This window comes from Pieris napi, chromosome 1 (assembly GCF_905475465.1).
Source record: "Pieris napi chromosome 1, ilPieNapi1.2, whole genome shotgun sequence".
In the NCBI taxonomy this organism is placed as follows: Eukaryota; Metazoa; Arthropoda; class Insecta; order Lepidoptera; family Pieridae; genus Pieris; species Pieris napi.
The window spans coordinates 10,775,495-10,795,429 of NC_062234.1; the positions used below are offsets into that span (position 1 = coordinate 10,775,495).

Here is a 19,935-nt window from a genome sequence, read left to right on the forward strand (position 1 = left end):
ATAAAGAGGCTAGCCTGTTGATTGAACAGCTAATTAAGCTAGTTGGCTGCGACATAGACATGAAAATGACACTCTTAGAAGGACATACACGTATGGATAGAATACAACTGATAGGTTTGCTGTATTTTACTAATAAGGCTAAATATTCTCAATTATTCTGATAATACAACATTCGAAAAAAATAGTAATTAAGAAGGTACTTAATTTTATGAATTATATAAATTGTTTTGCCGTACAAAATATGAACCAAAGACTTACTAAAATATGCACATACTTCGTTTTATAATTTGATGTAGCATATACCGTGCCAAGTCAATTAAGTTTTCACTTAATGGAGGCAACTTTTTTGGCTTTCAAGGTACTAATTCCAGTGATGGTCTAATATGTGATGCGGGAAAAATAGACAAAAATTAAATCTGTGCTTATACTAATAGACACAAAAGACAAAAAATAGTTAGGAATAAAGATGATATAATAATAATAAAAACTTTGTTTATGACAAAAGGGTTGTGATAGAATTCATATATCGCTAGTCCCCACACTAGGGAGTCCCTTCCTCACTAGCGATATATGTTGAGGGTAACTAGATGACAATTATTCCATGTTACTTGGTTCATGTTTAAAACAGTTAAAAAAAGTATTTTAGTGTTACAACTATGTCTTAATAGGCATTAAGTATGAGTAAATGTGTGAGTGTGTGAATGGGTGTGTTTGTACATGTATTTGAGAGTTTTTTAGATTATGATCGAGCGCTATGTCTGTGTTAGTTTTTGGAAACTCAAAGTCATGCCATGATACGTAGTAAGGCTTCATTAGATTCGAATTTAATGTTAATGAAAGCTTGTCAATTGGACGTGATAAATAAATTTTATGCTGTAAATCACGACATCTCTTAGCCACCCCGAACAATTCTGTTATTAATGACATTCGGGAATTTAACCTTTTTAATAAGTGGGACGAGACATCCCGTGCTAGTTTATAGAGTGTTCACAAGATGGCGCTTACTTCCAAAATATATTTAAAGTTTATAAGTTTATTATTTTTATGTTTGCCTTTGTTAGTATATCTATATTATACATAGATAAAAAAATACACCTTCAGAATTATAACAAAATTTATTTTAAAAATATATAATTGATATAATCTGGACAATACTCAACGTGTCTCCATAATAATATTTTTTTAATGATATGTACTTTTATACTCCAAACAAATTATAGTCTATTTGTTTTAAATGTCTATTTATGATGACTTGAAATAGTACAATAAAGCACACTTTATCTAAAAGTCACTTTCTCTTGGCACTTCATTTACAGAATGGCGCCTATTTCTATTCCGCGTAGATCTTTCCAGATCAGCTTCTACTTGTATTACTACATTATCATCGTCAGACTCGTTACCTGACATAAGCCGTCTCCTTGCGCCTGGTGAGTGATCTAGTTCTGCAATCTCATGACTTCCATATTTTGTAGATCTACGACGACGCCTTCTTCGGCTGTTACTTGTTTCTGTTAGTTCTAAGTCTTCTACATCAGCGTGCGCTTCAGTTTCCTCTAGTAAGTCACCACTTGACTTGGTTTTCCTCCTGCCTCTCTTTCTCCTGCTTTTACCAGTTCCCGTTTCATTCAAAGAGTAGCAAGAGACATTTAATTTCGGCATGGAGAGAGCTTCGTCATAGGTGGGTGGGGCTATTAAGTCTCTTGGGTCTGGGGTATTACATAACGCCTCCTGTTCTGCACGTATTCTCAACTGCCTTAGTCTATCTCTCGCTTCCTCTACTTGTCTTTCTCTTTCTGCTTGGAGGGATGCTACACGACGATTCATTGTTGTTTTAATTCCATTTACTAACACAAGACATAGAGCCAATCCTACAATCATAATAATAATAAACCATATCAAACTTTTAGCATTTTGAGTTCTCTCCGCGGGGTTCCATGTGAAGTAGCATGCCTCTAACCAAGTTTGTCCTACTGCATCTTGCGGTCCATGGCACATTAAATTGTATGACTCTTCCTTTTTGTTCGGTTCGAGAGTAATATATTCATAAAAATCGAACATATTGTCATCCGTGCAATCGCAACGCCACATATTGTCACTTAGCTCTAATTTGTCTAAGTATGGATTAGACTGAAAGAAATATCTGCTCCAGATTATTGTAAATCGATTTCCAATGACTCCGAGGCCACTGAGCCGCGGTAACATGAAGAAGGTATTGTTGGTTATATGGCTCAGTCTGTTATAGTTGAGGTTTAGATATTTCAAGGAGTTTGAAGAAATACTATCTGGGATATGTGATATAAGATTGTGTGATACATCAAGTTCAACGAGCGATGGCAAACCTTCTAAAGATGCCTTGCCTATCGTATTTATTTCACAGGAGCTCATATCGATGATTGATAGTGATGTAGATTTCAAGTATCCAACTCGTGTTATATAGTTCCTTGCCAATTTCAGTTGTGTTAAGGATGGCATTTCTAACAAACTGTTTTCTGGTATTTGAGCTATTTCATTCCAAGACAGATCTAAGAATTTAAGTGACGTCAACCCTCGAAATGTATTACTAGAAATTGATCCAATGTTGTTGTATGACAAATCAAGGTATTCCAGCTTTGAGTTATTGAAAAATTCATTTCCCGGTAGTAATCTTATCATATTGTGATTAATGATAGCTTTTCTTAAATTCTGGAAACCTTTGAGACTGGGTTGAAGTACGTTACAATAGGATATATCCAAATATTTTAGGGACGTTGAAGAGAGAGTGTTAATTGTTGAAGATATTTCTAATCGATAATTATGTGACATTTTAAGGTAAACTAACGATGGTAAATATGATAATTCGTTAGGGCTAATATAGCTAAGCTTACAATTACTTAAGTACAAACTTTTAAGCGTTGGTGAGATAAGGTTTTGAAATCTTATTAAAGGATTATTGTTGATTTTAAATACTCTAATATTAATCAGTCCACTTAATGGCGATCTTCCGTGTATTGATTCTATTTCACAATTGTCCAATATAAGTGTTTCCAACGATGGACTTATTAATAATTCTTGGTTTGCTAAATTCGCCAATGTAGTAAATTTATTGTGGGACAAATCCAGAATTTTCAAATTAGATAACGGCTGCAGGATTTCATTTGGATTAAGACTTATCCATGATTCAAAATTGTTTTTGGATAAATTTAAAACTTCGAGATATGTTAGATTTTGCAGGGCATTCTCAGGTATTTCAACGAGCTGATTGCCACTTAAATCTAAGGATACTAAATTATACAACTTGCTGAATGTTGACGGAAAAATTGATATTTCATTGTTTGAAATATTAAGCTTCTTGACCTGAAAAACAAATATTTAAAATTAATTAGGTCAAGACATAGTTTTTGTATACAAGTAAAGTAAGTTTAGAACATTAGCTGAATTTGAATGAAAAAAAAAGTAAATCAGTTTCACTAAGCACTATATCCGGCAGACGGCATGTAATTTTTTGGTTTCCCTATAGTAGATTAAAGAATCTGAGTTGATATCTCTAAAACATTTGATACCTATCTAGATTTGGTTGGTTCTACGTCGACTAGATTATAAATCAGCTCAGATGCTCCAAAGAGATGTATAGTCATATATACCTATTTAATATGTACCTTTCTTGGGATGCCATCTGGAAGATTGGTAAGTCCTCTCCTAGAGCAGTCGATACTGGTTCTATCGTCATTGCATATGCACAGGTAGCATATTTCGCTCGTATTGTCATCGAAGTCTAATAACTCTGACTTTGTTGATAAAATAAAAACGCATATTCCTAGTAGTCGCAATAGTATCATCACGTCTCTGGATCATTACTACCTGAAATTAATAAAAAATAATACATGAATGTTTATTTTATATCAATGTTGAAATACGCGCACATTAGATAATTATTGTTGAGTTATGTATTGTTTGTTTTCGGAGAAAATGGAATTGGAGCAATGTTTGTTTGCTGAAGAGTTACTAAATAATTCAAAACATACTCCGTAAGTAGCTATAATATTCAGGATAATTTAATACAAAAATATCGATTTGATAACGTTTACGTGGAAAGTAACAGGTGATTCTGCCTACTGGTGATATTTATAAGTTACGGATGTAACTATATATTATGATAAAATAATACTCCAGTAGTCACAATCAGTCTTGACCGCAGATAGCCTCCGTTTCTTTGACAATTATTATTTTTATAGACTTCCGTGCCTGATAAATGTCGTAGATTTTTGGGTTTTGAGAAATGCCGATGTCCTGACTGTAGAAGGAAGCGTTACTTAATCGAACGTATAATCCATTTGCACACAGTCGTAATTCAAAAGCACTGAGCGAACACTACTATATTTACTAGGATTCTTAACTATATTTTATCTCTTTTATCTGTATTTACAAGTAGTATAATTGAGATCATACTGTAGAGCTTGTTTCCTGTTTGAGTCATAGTCAGGTGTTCGAATTTCTTTCCGGTCACGCTTTGACTGAAGCCTAAAATGGCTCTGCGCTAATTTAATAGCCGGTAAATATAAACAAATTAAAATAAAAAAAAACTTTACAGGTGTCAAGGGATAGAACGAAATTCCTTTCGATTAATTTATATGTTAATTGGTATCATAAAAGTATGATAGATTTTCTCGACACCAATCTTACGACGAAAAAAAAAGCCAACATCACGAGGTGTTCCCAGGCGATCACCCATCCAAGTACTGACCTCGCCCGACGTTGCTTAACTTCGGTGATCGGACGAGAACCGGTGTATTACAATAGCAAATAGCAAAAAAGTGTCGTGACAACTTTTCGTAAGAAGTTTTTCCGTCTAGCCCCCTTTCACAACGCGCGATAAGGAACTTCGTTCCAAAAATTGTACTGTTTGGTTTAGCAAATTTATTGACCCGTTTTCATAATAAGATCATGAATTTTAAGGCGTTCCAAAATTTTGTGTTTTTTAAATTAAGTCATTGTCTAAAACTTTTTTATCGAAATATATGTTTAATACTAAGTAGGTAAAACACATAGTCACAGTTTTATCTTTTATCAACTTTGATAAGTGGTTATGGAATACTTAAATTTAGGTCGGTATATAGTTGCTCACCTGATATCGAAACTGCAAACAGAGATGAATGTTTTTCCAGTACAATGTATACAAATGCTGTAATGGCTGTAAAGAAGTCCTCTATGTTATATTATAGTTGAATGGTTTAATGATCTATTAGTATGAAAGTTCAGGTTTGGTTTACAAAGTTCTTGATCTATGGAAAGACTCTTCTAACGTGCATAAAATTCTGATGATAGAGTCACAATGATTTGAAATCATACGCTTAAGTCAACGATGAAACGGTGAAGTAACTAAAGAAAGTATTGGAGAAAGTTTAAATTGTCTTTTTTTAAGACCCATTTCATTTACTTTTATTAAAAAAGGTAATTTATGGTTCATTTCACAATAATTACAAAAATATTGAACCTACCATACACGATTTTACATTTTACAAATTCCTAGATGGTTTTTTTTTCTTTATATTTCACACACAACACAGTTTAGCAGATAGTTGCCACAATAAAAAATTAAAATTTTGTATTTTACGTGCGATATTCTATAGTAGATAACATTGTATGAGCCAAATCCACGAATGACGTGTTATCATTGATAACGATAAGGTTCTATAAGATAGTAGGTACATTACTAACTTTAGAACAAAATAAATATACCTAATTTGATGACTAAGTAGACGTTTAGTATTGAATTAAGAATGCATTTTAACAGGCAATTATTATACTTTTCCTATAAATTTATTTCTGAAAGATGTTTTGATATAAAATCTTAACTTATTTTTTAATACAACGCCATCTCTGCTTGATGTTGTGAATCTTTTCCTTGATTTATAGTTAGTAAAGCTTTATCACAGTTTCTAACGCTATATAGTGAAATATAGATGTCACTTTTAAAATTTTCAAGATGAATACAATATAGCTATGTGGTCCACACACAACTACATTATATATTATATTTGACGTATCTATAAATGAAACAATAAAAACAGTTTTTAAATAATATGTTGATGTTGTATTTAATTACCTAAATCTTATAACTATCTTTTAAAATCGCATATAAATTAGACCTTAAATAATCGTTAAATATATAACAACAAAACAGTAACACAAACACCTTCAAACAATAAATACGGTACACTTTTAGGAATTTTCTCTGGTTTCAACGTTTGAATTCAAACGAATCGTTCGTCGAGTTGATCGTCTGTCACCTAAACGTGGCCTCGGATCTGTTAAATCACCAATAGACCTGGATCTACGATTTCTCCTTAAATTCTCTTCTGCATCAACAAAGTCTGGAAGTGAATGAAACGATGAGGTTAATTGCGGCAGAAGCAATGCCTCATCGTAAGTAGGAGGTAAATCATCACGATTCGTAACTCTTAACGGTATTCTTGTTTCTATATCATTATTGACGGCGGGGGTTGAAGGGCCATTTAAAACAGTATTCGCAGTAGTTCGAGATGGATCTGGCTTATTTATATACATCAAGCTACGACACACAAACGATGTCAATACAATTCCTATAATTACACCTATCATGACAGCCATAAATGTGTAGCCATTGCCAGAGCTATCGTCTGCATGCCACGTCCTAATATAAGCCTGTTGCCAAGATAGCTGTGTTACATTCGAAGGTGAATAGCATATTAGCGACGCCTTGTCATTCACTTTAGCCGGTTCTTTTGTCAAAAAGTCATAAGTGAGGAGCAAGTTCACACTGAACCCTTCGCAGCTCCACCGGTTCCCCTTCACATAAACACTCCTCAAAAAGGGATTTGAGGAAAAATAGGAGGTCAACCAGACTTCTTTGAACTCATTTCCTCTCAGATCTAAAACCGCTAAATGCGGTAGTGACGAGAATGTATTGTCTGTTAACATATTTATTTCATTGTAGCTCAGTATTAGATCTTGTAACGTTAATGATTCAAAATCATCAGGAATGGATTCAATCTGATTGATTGAGAGATCAAGCACGAGCAGTGACGTCATTTCAGAAATAGCGGTTTTGTGGAAGCCGGAAATTTGACAGTTGCTAAGATGTAGAATTCGTAAATACTGGGTCTGGAACTGTGGGACCGATAAAAAGTAATTTCTCGATAGATTAAGTTCAAATAGACGAGTTGCACGGGAGAACATAGTTTTCGGTAGGTCGTTCAGTCTATTTTCGGATAAATCCAAAAAAGAAAGGTTACCCATCCTCGCGAAAGCATCTTCTTCTATTCCATTTATTTTATTCTTAGAAAGATCCAACTTATTGAAGTTGAAGGTTCTCTGACTAGCGTGCCAAGTATCGTAATTGTTATTTGATAAATTAAGGACCTTTAGTGACTGTAATGATTCTACATACGCAGGCAGTGTGGTAGAGAGACGATTGCCAGACATATCAAGTGTATGGAGATCGGAAAACTGTTCAAGTTGTTTCGGGAATGAAACAAAGTTGTTATTAGCGAGTATTAGCACCTGCACCTGAAATTAAAAAATAAACTGTTAATCAAATGAATCACTGAATAACTATTATATTACTAGCAGACCGGCCAAGCGTTGCTTAGCTAAGATTTTTGTTATATTACATAGTAGCAAACTATTAAAGGGAAACGATAGGAGAACACCAGTCATGGGGACCACCATGCTTTTTTGGTGGTTATACCATTAAATTATAGCTTATGTAAAACGTTGGTACTTTTAATACAGCGCCATCTGTTAGAATTGTATCAAATAATAAACAAATATTTTGCAATAAAATAATATTGCGACTATAATTTGAGATTTAAACTACCCTATCTTTTAAGTTGGATCAAACTACACACGGTGTGCAATTTTGATTGATATCGGATCGGTAGTTTAGGAGTCCATAGCGGACAAACAACGTGACACGTAATTTATATATATTAAGATAAACACTGGCATAGTTATTGTGTTACAAGAACGTATCAAAAAATATACATAACAGAATTTTGCCAGTACATATTTCATGATAAACATGGCACTTCTGTGTTGTACTCTGTCTTCTGGTCATTTTTCCCAAACTAAATAGCTAAGTCGTTTATAAACTTCATTGTAAAAATATATATACCGGATAATTGAAACCCTCACTTCCCTAAAAAAATACTTCCTGTTATACCTTATTTACAATCCTAAAGGTTATACTTACATCGTAGTTCAAATTATCGGGTAACTCAGTCAGGCCCCGATCTGAGCAGTCTAAAAACCAAAGGCCATCCTGACTGTATGTACGACAAGGGTCATCCTGAAAATCAATGTCGTCGCGTAGGACTCCGCCCAACACCACCGCTGGCAGCAACCATACTACCACTGATAAAACACCCACATCTGAAATTATATAAATTAATATGAATGGGAAATTTGGTATTGCCCTCCTATTGAGACTTTATAAGTCTATGGATCTGAATATATTTTTATATGTGCATATTGAATTTGAACTTCTTTTTAAATTTTAGTTCCAAATTTATAATATCGTCATCAAGGTCTCTAAGTATTAATAATAGGAGTGATGTTATATCAATCAATGGTTCAAAACCTCTTCTTGACTAAGTAGGGGATCAGTTTTAACTGGCTGGATAGGCTAGGGCCCTGGGGCTAGGACTGGATTTACCCTATCACCAACTTTTGATTGATACTCCCAGATAAAACTTTTGTTAGTAGATTCAGTATAAAAACGATTCAAAACGGTACTAGAACATCATATAACACAAGCTTGTAAATACTGTCATATTCATAAAAAAATAATTTTGACTGTAACTCAAGTGAATTCTGGATTCACCAGTCCCGTACGGGAGTTTATTTCTCACGCAAACATTATTTCTACAGCGAACGCAGGGTTAAAAATCGCATGCCTAATATTATTTAGGGTCTGTTTCACAATGTACGGATAAGTTCTACATAAGTTCCAAATTAGCTATTTATTACTTATTGGTAGGATAAACACTATTGTTACGTTTCACGACTGTCAGATAGCGCTATTGGTCACATAAAGTCCATCATAAGTTATGAGTCCGATGAAGTGTCAAATAGCCTAATTTATCTATACATTGTGAAACAGACCCTTAGTATAACATATTAATATTCTTTCTGCATATAAATATAAATGCGATAACCACACAATTCTGTGTTATCTAAGTAGAATATAGGAAGCGATAATTATTTAAAACTGATTGTAGTAATAGGATATAACGATGATATAATTTGAATTAAATTTGTATTAAAAATTGCTTATTAACTTAAAAATTCATTAAACGGTGCATATTATCAAACCTAAGCCTCTAAAACCATGTACATTTTAAGATAGATTTGCGATTTGAAAACATTCAAAACACGGAATTGTTCATGTAAACAATGGGTTATATGATCCATGTTATATAGATCTTTTGCAATAAAACTAAAAACTATTAAAGCAAGATTAAGATCACTTTCAGTTTGACCTAAATGGTACGAAATTCTCACGTTAAAAATAATTTGTATGGCAACACTGACAAGATTAACTTACCCATTACAGACAAATTTTCTTCCGCATATTATTTTTCATATCACATATTCCACACAATAGTAATACTGCAATGATTTCTCACATAAAATATTCCCCTTTTCACAATACAACCTTATACCTTATCACACACGAAATAATCTTGAAAAACTTATATTTGCTCGCATTGGCCCAGCCCGTGGAACTGGTCAGATATAAATGGTGTTTTAATATGATAAACTTATCAGTTTTATCAAAAATTGAGATAAGTCGATTATAAAAGCTGTAAGATTGCGTGTCTAAAAAAACAATTTTCGTAATTAAATAAAATTAACTGAGGTACTTATCTAATCTTCATTTTATAAAAGAGGATAATTATTTTCTGAGAAAACAGATAGGCATTAACTTTAATATGATATAAATCAGATTATATGGTTGACAACTGCTCATTCATCATTAAATTCTCATATATATTCGTATAGGTACATACTAAGTTAAATAGTTTCCCTGCCTATTAAACAGGTAATTCAGTGGGCCGCGCAATGGTATTCTGTAAATTTCGTATAGCTATCCCGATTTCAATTATATGTTTTTGTACTAACTACTTGTGACATCAGTGCTTGACATTGAAATAATTAATGAGTGTTAAGAACGCCAGTGTGACGATCGCTTTTGCTATTAACAGAAGGTGCCCACTTGCTCTCGTGATTTTCAGGCCATGTCGATGGAGTCCGTCATATCGGAGTGTAATAGTTACCGAATATAGAAAGCATTGTGTGTCTGTACATTAAAGTAAATCCTGGATATATTGTAAGCACGTAAGATACGTCTTGTCGTCTAATTTATTTAAACCAACAAGAAATATTGCATTAATGTTCAGAATTGTATGTAGAATTTTTCTAAAACAACCTGTAGTATTCCTTATCAAGATAAGGTTATCACTGATTAGACGTCCATCGAGTTATCTTTCAACCAAAAGAAATAGTTTTACATGAAAATGAGTCACATATGTATAGAAACATGGGATTGGCTTTAGATATTTTATTATTTTGTGTGAGTGATTTATATGTTAGTAGCTAAACTTAAAAGTTCACGTGTCACTGTGACTACATAATACAAAATTATGAGATATAGTTATTGATATTTCCCTTTCATATTGTTCTTATGCTGTGATGAAAACATCAGTACTTTTTATTATTATAATAAGATTTAGTTCTTATAAAAAAAAAATTCTTATAAATATTAGTTCTTATAAAACATTATGGAGTGTACCTAAGCATTTAAGTGCATGCGAACTTATAAAAAAGATAATATCAGATTTAATTCATGGTAAATAGGGGAATAAATGTTATTATAATATTTACAAAAAAGTATAATAAAACTTATTCGTTACATTGTATTATGGCATTTATTAGTTAAGGATTTTGTATTCATATAACAGTAGTTCGTATAACAGATTCAGTGAGTAAGAGTTAAAACCATTAATAAATGTCATTGTGTGCGTGTCAATAAATTAAACTGTTTTAACTGAGACTGATCTTTATCGATCGTAGCCCACCTAATTTAGAAAGATAAGTTGAGATAAGTTTAGACAAATAAGCTTTTTAGTGAAAACTAGGTAATTTGGTACTACATTTTTTAAAAAGGTTTAATAAGAATAAAACTAATACGAAACTTTATAATGTATTTGACAGTGTTCGAAGTACAAGTTGTGTGTAAAATTTCGATCAAAGTACCGTAATCCTAAGTGGTAAGATTAAACTCAGGTAGAAAAACGACACGTCAGCGACGCCTGTCTGAACTCATTACACCACCCCCCACTTTCCCGAGTTGTATTAAGCTTCGTCGATTATTGAAAAGCGCCGATCTCTATCACAAAATTTTGTCTTTTGTTCCCATTTGTAAAATGTATATATTCAGTCTAATCAAAATTATTTGTGAATTATTCTTAATTATATTAATCCATAATTTGTAAAACAGTTGGTATTTATTCTTCTCTACAACATAATCTTGATGAAAAGCTCATTTTTACAGCGAGAAAGCTAGCATAATTATTCAGCAAGCAACGTTCTATTAAAACGTTCAATTAAAAACGCAAATGTGTTAAAGCTATATTTGATTTGTTATTAAATTTTTCAATTCCAATATTTGGGAAAATGTCTAAACTTGAAAATAGCGTTGGTAGTTCAATAAATAAGGATAAAGCCCATTAGAGACGGTCCAGCAAATCTTCGCCCGCCGAACGCCACTTACTTAGACTTAAACTGTTCTAAGAGCTATTTCGTTACAGATTTGGGATTGCAACGTCTATTACATGAACTTCTAAACAAGCTACGTAGTCACTACTCATAAAATAAAGGCGATACTTTTAAAACGAACCTTTGTTGTTTAGTGGACAGAAATTAACTTCAACATTAACGTTTGTTTTTGACATTTATTTTTTTGTTTTCGCAGCGCAGGCGATGGAAGATATTTTATAGGCATTTTTTCTTGCAATTCGTTACAAACATACTTACATACAAATCTTTCTTTTTTATAATATTTTTTATATATAATTACAATCAATATAGGAACACATTCAAAAATAGTAATCAAAACTCACTTAGATAATGTTACTTTTTAATGTTAGCCCGCCACTCCTTTATCGATCATGTTTCTTTTTAAGCAATCAAGTTCTTCGTTTTTCGTATTATTGTTCGTTTAGTCTAAGATATTTCGGCTTTTTCACCATGTTTTTCTTCACAGTATAAGATCATAGCAATGGATGTTCTTAGCATTGCATGGTCGGGGTTTGCACGACTTAGGGTTAGAAATTAAATAAATACTGCGTTTTACCTAAGATTACAAATGAAATAAAATAAGTGTACAGAACAGTTATAGTCTACATGCTTCAACAGAATATGCAAACATTATATGCAAAACCATATTTAATTTAATAATGCACATAATCAATGATATTTTTAAGGAGTCTTGTCACCTGTGCAATATAATAAGATGCCGATGATACTTACATAAACCTATCAGCTTGCAAAGATAATGAATTTGTATGGATTCATCTTATTAAATCTTCATTGATTGATTAATTAGGCATAATTAAATATATTAATAACGGTAAATTAGATAACGCTTATAATAACTAAATCCCTATGGATCGGAATACCGCCTACACTTTGATCTTTAAAAAAAAATTATATCTTGTTTTCTTAGAAACATTGTATTGGTTTTTCCTTGCTATTTGAAGTTGTAAGTTCTATTGTAATATATATTCTATTATTCTATTGCTATGCTGAGACAAATTAAGAATATCAGAACCAGATTGTATCAGCTATTAAATCAGAAAATAATTAAAATAATATTTCTGAGATTATTCATTATGAATAGAATTTTAATCCTATTCAATTTATCTGTATGCTCATGAGGTGATGTCATTGTCCAACAGTTTCATGTCACATCTATTTGTGTTCGACCTCACTTACTCCGCTGGCTTTGCGACCCAAAACGTGTCTAAAATTTGTGGCCTCGAAAAACTTCCAGCCAACCGACTCAATGATTATACATTGAGTCGGTTTTTGGCTGAAAGTTTTATTGGAAGAAACTGGAAGACTTTGACTTTATTAAGCAGCAACAATGTAGTTTTTTCTTTAAAATATTGAATATTAATTGTCGTTTGTTTAAGGTTTAATTTAAGTTTTCTTTTTTTGCCTATTAATGTACTTATGTTTTCAGTTTCATATATTTTGTTTATCAATATCAACAGATTAACTGTTTGGTTTTAGTACATTGACTAATTGTTTAGTTTCATAATATGGATGTGTGTTGTATGATCAGCCCTGCGATTCTGTAACTCACTTCACGAACTCACACAGCGGTTTTCGCATCGGCGGTCGCGCTATGAAAAGGTGGGAGCTTGTACTTTATTGTTTATCAGAATGCCAAATCATAAAATGACTGCTTCACGACTGATTTGAGGGCGACCGCCGATGCGAAAACCGCTGTGTGAGTTCGTGAAGTGAGTTACAGAATCGCAGGGCAGTAATCAAGAAATAAATAATAGAGCCCGCGTAGTACCATCCTCAAGACATCATTCTAATTCCTCCATCAATGTTACTGCCATTCGATTGTGGAATTCTCTATAGTCGTCCAGACCTCGCTGACTAAATTTACATTTAAGAAACAATTAACCACGTTGTACCAACAAGCGTTTGTTATTTTTACCTGAATATTGTGTAGATTCTTGTAGTTTTAAGTTCGGTATTCGGTATCTTTATTCTTTATATTATTTATGTCCAAACAACCCAACACCAGACAACCCAAGTTGTCTAGAAGAAACTGCTTTTAGTAGTATGTCATTTACGTAATTTGCTTTTATTGATTTAATTTTATATTTCTCCTGTTTTGTATTATAGTGATATACCTAATAAAGTGTTTATTTTTATACTTTCGACACGACCTTAAAGCGATTTCACATTCTGCGGGGTTACCACCTACAAAGAGGTTCTTATCTCAAAACCTTTTCTATCGTTAAAAATATCAACGATTGCTTCCAAAAGCGCCTTACTGCCCTCAATTTTCAAACAATAAAGAATAGGATAAATCGAATATCAATTGGGGTTGAAACGCTGACCCCTCGATATCTTAATACCCGAGGATCACAAATAATACGCCCACTAAGGATTTGCCCTTCATATGTTTGACCCTTGAAACGAGATAAGGGTAATTTTCTGTATCGACTTCTTGATCCTGTCTGACCAATTTTGGTTATAATTGCTTGTAGTTTAGTTGAATTGGATTTTTTGAACTTTAAGGTACATCTTCCATATGCAGTTTATGTACCCGAGTTACAGTAGATAATTATTAATGCAAGAAGATAATCAGTCTGTATTCTAAATCTAATTGTTTTGCTCCCTCCATTCCAGTCGACTTAGGTAAATAAAAATGTTCAACTGTTAGTTACGATGTCTTTCTAGTTTTATCCTTTATAATAACTAGGATAAACTTTGTATCTATTTATAAAAGCGTGCCAACGCTCGCCACACTGGTACAGTGGTACAAGAAAAATAAAATACAATACTTAAAGTGATAAGCACTTATAGGCAAGCATAACAAACACGAAGGGATAGAAAATGTAACCAAAAATGTAATTATACAAAATAAAGGAAAACTGATTTCAAAGCAAGTGACCAGCAACTATGGATATCCAGACCTAACTCGTTTACCAGAATACTCAATCTGGATATCGGTGAGCTTTGGTCGAAACACGTTCTTCTGAAAGGAGGGACAAATGCGATGCCTGGGGTATCTAGAAATTTAAATTTAGTTTAAAGGTTGGGGCAATTAACCTGATCATAAATTCAAACGATACATTAATTATTATATTAATAATATATATTAAGTTTAAATAAAGCATTTAATTTAATGTTCAAAAATATTTATTTTTAGAAATCACAACAGATCTATTGCGACGTTAATAGACCCACCTTATAAATCTATAGGATAAATAACTGTATTATAAAGATATTAGACAAAGGTTTTCAAACAGATGATCATTTGAATATTGGGTGGAACGTTTACCCTTATGATTGAAGTTACCCCATCGAGGGGGTTTCTTGTCTCAGACTCAATCCGCTACTTCGATCGTTCTCAGGCTCAAATGCCAATCCTTTTACAATAGGGAAGGGAATTTATCGATAAAGCTATTAAATCAAAATCGTAGTAAATTCAAATTCAAATTCAAATTCAAAAATCATTTATTCACGTAGGTAACACAATGTACACTTGTGATTCGTCATTAAAGATATAAATATTAATGCTTCTAATTTTACATTTACTGCCAGTTCTCAAATCAAGGGCGTAGAACGGAAGAGAAGAACTGGCAATAAACTCTCCGCCACTCTTTTTAATCGCCATGTTTTTTTTTTTTTTTTTTACACAATGGTTGTAAGGAGCTGCAACCATTACACCATGTTCCACATGACATTTTAAGTAATTAATAATAAGAACATAAATAAAAACAAAGACTTGTCCCCTATCAGCAGGAGGCATGGTGAAATAGGAGCACGCACTTACATTCTCGTGGGAACAACACGCAAACACATAGTCGAAATAATTAACATCACCGCATACACGAATTCAAGTACGACCAGTCACCACAAGCAGCACCCGTTCACGAGTATGACGCATGGCCAGCCATCGGCCCCCTCGCCATATTTTAGGGAGAGAGACAACCCGACGCATGGACGCCGCCACAAGCAATGACAATAGATCTGAGTAGTACCTAAGTTATTTTAATTACGTTTGGAAAAATAGGATTTTGTTTAACGAAATGCCTTTTTTTATGTAATAGGAGGCAAACGGGCAGGAGGCTCATCTGATGTTAAGTGATACCACCGCTCATGGACACGGACATTGCCAGAAGGCTCGCAAGTGCGTTGCCGGCCTCTCAAGAATTGGTACGCTCTTTTCTACGTCGTATTCAAACAAAGCTTTTTATTTAAAAAGAAACAACGTTTTTTAATAACGATTACGTACAATCTTACACTTAATAATACGATTGTACAAATACGATAATTTTCTACTAAAAATATTTAGCAGAAATTCCGTATTATTCCATAACTCAATAGAAAAAATAACATATTATTAATATTTCGCATTCACGGTTAGAATTTATATTTAAAATGAAATAAAAGCCTTATCGACTCTAAATTCACATCACGAAACCATTCACAAGCATTTTAAGTATTGATGGTAGCAGCATAAAACAGTATTGAGTCTATGTCTCGTCTAAACCTCTTGGTTGTGAAACAGGCTTATTCGATGAGTGCTATCGCTGGTGGCCTTTTAGACCTGCTCCCGTGGGAGCTGAGCCTTTTACAGTATGTGCTCGACTGTATATCGACATCGATGTGACTTTAGGATATATTGTAAGCCTGCGTTTGACAAACAACATTTCAATTCATTTTCTTAATACGGCTTGACAATGTTTTGGCTGTATGTTTCTTACAAATATTTATCTAAGAGAAGTTAAGCACGACGTAGAAACAAAGTCTGTTTTTGTAAGCGATAAGGTTAGTAATATTATATATTTCTAAAGATAAATATGGTAGCTTCATAGTTTCAATAAAAATAATTAAATAACTCCTCAATAAGTAAGCAAATAAAAGCACCTATAACGAGGCAATAAAATATTTAAGATAAACTTAAAAGAAAAGTCAACATATCAATGCGCGAGTCGTAACGAAAATTAAATGCAGCTAAATTGTTGCAAAAGCCGCATCTGAGTACTGTAAGTTTCCATGAAGTTATAGTTCCTCAAAGCTCGTCGGAAAACTAAGGAACATTCGAGAAAATGAAGAAGCAAGGCATCCGAGTGAAACGAAAGCTGAGGGGAATAAAGTTGACATTTTTGCAAAGCTACGCTAGAATTTCAACAAAATTAAATGTGGCACTACACGAAATGAAAATAGTGTGAGGCACCACCTTTCCGCGCTGTAACTCCCCCTTCATTTTTGTTAACAATTTTCAGTCGGTGAGTTAAAGTTTTGAAGGTATAAAGTTGAATTTATTTCTCGTACCAGATAGCGGAGATACCGCTGCAAGTAACGAATTCATACTTTTGATATTAAATATTTCTTTGGTTGTAGAGAAGAAATAAGTTTTGCATCTTCAGTACACATTAATCGTATGTACTCGTATTCGTTCATTCGATTATAATAATAATAATAACCTACCTCCTGAACTCCATTTATGTTATCCTTCAAAAAGCAGTTATATTAAATACGGCTAGAATAACCCGCAAATTAAGGTTTAAGACAAGAAAATGATGGCTGATGCTGATGGCGACGTGTATCTCGTTCGTATATACTTAATATTAAATTTCTCATGTAAATAAAAAATAATTTTTGTAATGAGAAATAAAGTTCTTTAAACATTAAAATGTCACTTACATGAGAATAATACTTAAGATTAACATTACATTATCGTATTTCTTAAAATAATCACAATAAAATGATGACGTACAATGTACATGCAATAAACTTAAATATAATAAGAACTGAATTTAAAAGTTATTTTGTCTAACATATAATTTCTACAACATACTAAAAATTGAGTTCATTGGGCTTAGGCCTATGTGCAACAGTGTACCAGGATTGATTCATTCCATCCTCAGCTAAAGTAAACCGTTACCAAACATAATAATAAGAACACTTTATTTACATTACAATAACATAAAACAAGAGAAAACTAGGATTAAATAAATGAAGTCAAAGTATGTTAATGGGCTGGGCTTACTGAAAAGCCTTTTCGATAAATGGACTCACACCCAAAATATTTTTATATAAACCAAATTAGGGCGTTAAACCTAAACGAAACATGACAATATAAATGTTTATCTATTTAATGCCGTTATGTTATTAATTCTATAATTAAATAAATAAATGTACGTGAAGAGTACACATTTTCGTAGAATCTCTTAAGTTTTCCGTAGAGTAAATAAACTCATGTATTCTGCAATTCTTTTGGTAATTTTGGCAAAACCTCGTGGAATATAAATGCAAACGAGTTGCAAGCGCACATTAGCGGGAGAAAAGCGCCGCCTATCGGGACAGACATAAACTAGCCCACACATTACTGTACTGATACATACGGCTGTATTGTTTGGTATCAACGTAAATTAATTTATTATATTTCATGATACCCTCACTAATAAGTAATCTTTTGATATACGTCATAACCAAGTATAACCAAATAATAAGCATTGAATTTTATCATTTATATTGTGGTTTTATTTTTTTTAATAAAAACGCAGTCTTTTAATGACATTCATCATAATAAAACGGTTTTGAAGAAAAAACTTTTTACCGGATTAAAGTTATGTATTATTATAAATTTACAATTATTTGACATAATTTTAAATTTATCCGACGTTTCGCGTGCTTTATATTTAAACGTGTAAAGGTTATGTTAATCAAAGACAATACTAAAAAGGTTTTGTTAAACAGAAACGTGCAGGAACTAAAATAAAATATATAATTTTTATGTCATAAATTTATTATTATAATTTTTATATCAGTAAAGAACGAACTTCACGTTTAAACGCGTATAAAATGGTTGAGAAGTGCGAGGTTTTTTATACATTATCAAAAACACATCATAGACGAATCTCATTAGCATACTAGTTATATCAGTATCCAAACCGTCATTACTCATTAGTCAATAGCTGATATCGCGATATCACCACATTTATCGCCGTTGCCAAGCTAAATGTCGACTGTAATTGGCTCCGGTCCATCTGGAGGCAATTAGGAGGCGAGGCGTTTAAAAGATCCATATTTATTCACAAAGCTACAGCTAACATCGCAAATGGCACCGACGCCAGTGATTACCAGCAACTTGCTGTATTTCTCAAGTTAAGTTCAAATTTATTTGCAATATTTACATTTTGCAATTTGAATTTAAAAACCTAGTGGTTAGGCGCACGATTCTCAACCCTGAGGTTGTGTGTTTAAATCTCGCATCATTTATATCACATTGATATAAAATATCATGACGAAACCGGCATGCCCAAAATCGACAATATGTCTTGGCCTATAACTCGCGTATAATCAAACTTAATAATGTATTTATGAATTTTGTTTTGTAACACTAAAAGTGGATAAAACCATTTTTAAACAGTTGCGTTGCATTGATGTTTTTATAAAGGCAATGGGAATATTATTTATAAATATTAAATCAGCTATCACGATGTCTGTGATTGATCTGTGTGATTATGACCTTAACGACTAATACAAATGTTAAAACATATTTATCATCCCTAAATGCGCTCTGGTAACAGATATTAAAGGCGAGAATAGCGTGCAATAAATGTCAGTGGAGGCAAAGACAACATTGTCAATTTGTGTAGGACAGAACACAATGCACTAATAATATCAGTGTCTTAGAAAGCCTCTAACCAGCCCCTTAACAGTTTTCCACGGTATCGGAGGGCATTAGTGCATTTCCCAGTAATGCTTCTAAAGACGGTTGGCACACGATGACCAAGGGAAACGAACAGTTGCACTAGCAAGTAAATGTTGGGTTTAAACATTCGTTTAAGTTCGATGTTTAAAATTACGTAACTCAAGTTTTAAGCAATTATTGTTTTATCGGGAAACAAACTCTCATTTTATCACTATTTTGCTAGAGTATTAATTATTGTTCAAAAAGTTTTGATCAAAATACATATTCTACACAATACATTTCACACTTGAATTTATATCTTTATGTTTAATTCAAAAGTTGGTGTAAAATAACAATATATATGAAATAATATTGTATGGTTAGTGTTTTAAATATTGTAAAACGGCAGTTAAACTGTGTCATTAGACTTAAAGTTAAGGAGGCAGTGAAATTGAGCTCCA

At 32.8% G+C, this 19,935-nt stretch overlaps 2 protein-coding genes across 2 annotated transcripts; both read right to left on the bottom strand.

Moving 5' to 3' along the window:
* Nucleotides 1-1,100: 1,100 nt before the first annotated feature.
* On the bottom strand, nucleotides 1,101-5,680 carry LOC125053722 (leucine-rich repeat-containing G-protein coupled receptor 4-like). The gene is made up of 4 exons (XM_047655234.1): nucleotides 5,475-5,680; nucleotides 5,102-5,167; nucleotides 3,636-3,837; nucleotides 1,101-3,333 (listed from the first exon to the last, which is right to left on the bottom strand). The coding sequence occupies exons 3-4, from the start codon at nucleotides 3,813-3,815 to the stop codon at nucleotides 1,282-1,284; spliced, it is 2,232 nt and encodes a 743-aa protein (XP_047511190.1). The 5' UTR covers nucleotides 3,816-3,837; nucleotides 5,102-5,167; nucleotides 5,475-5,680; the 3' UTR covers nucleotides 1,101-1,281.
* A 364-nt stretch (nucleotides 5,681-6,044) lies between these two features.
* LOC125053727 (leucine-rich repeat-containing G-protein coupled receptor 4-like) lies at nucleotides 6,045-9,742 on the bottom strand. The gene is made up of 3 exons (XM_047655247.1): nucleotides 9,563-9,742; nucleotides 8,210-8,388; nucleotides 6,045-7,524 (listed from the first exon to the last, which is right to left on the bottom strand). The coding sequence occupies exons 1-3, from the start codon at nucleotides 9,564-9,566 to the stop codon at nucleotides 6,199-6,201; spliced, it is 1,509 nt and encodes a 502-aa protein (XP_047511203.1). The 5' UTR covers nucleotides 9,567-9,742; the 3' UTR covers nucleotides 6,045-6,198.
* Nucleotides 9,743-19,935: the final 10,193 nt, after the last annotated feature.

What these genes read in the sequence shown, in the direction of transcription:
- LOC125053727 (XM_047655247.1), bottom strand. An exon ending in CCGATAATTTGAACTACGAT is followed by an intron (nt 7,525 to 8,209) that starts GTAAGTATAACC and finishes TTTTAATTTCAG; the next exon opens with GTGCAGGTGCTAATACTCGC.
- LOC125053722 (XM_047655234.1), bottom strand. Translation starts at nt 3,815, where the DNA reads ATGATACTATTGCGACTACTAGGAATATGCGTTTTTATTTTATCAACA. An exon ending in CAGATGGCATCCCAAGAAAG is followed by an intron (nt 3,334 to 3,635) that starts GTACATATTAAA and finishes TTTGTTTTTCAG; the next exon opens with GTCAAGAAGCTTAATATTTC.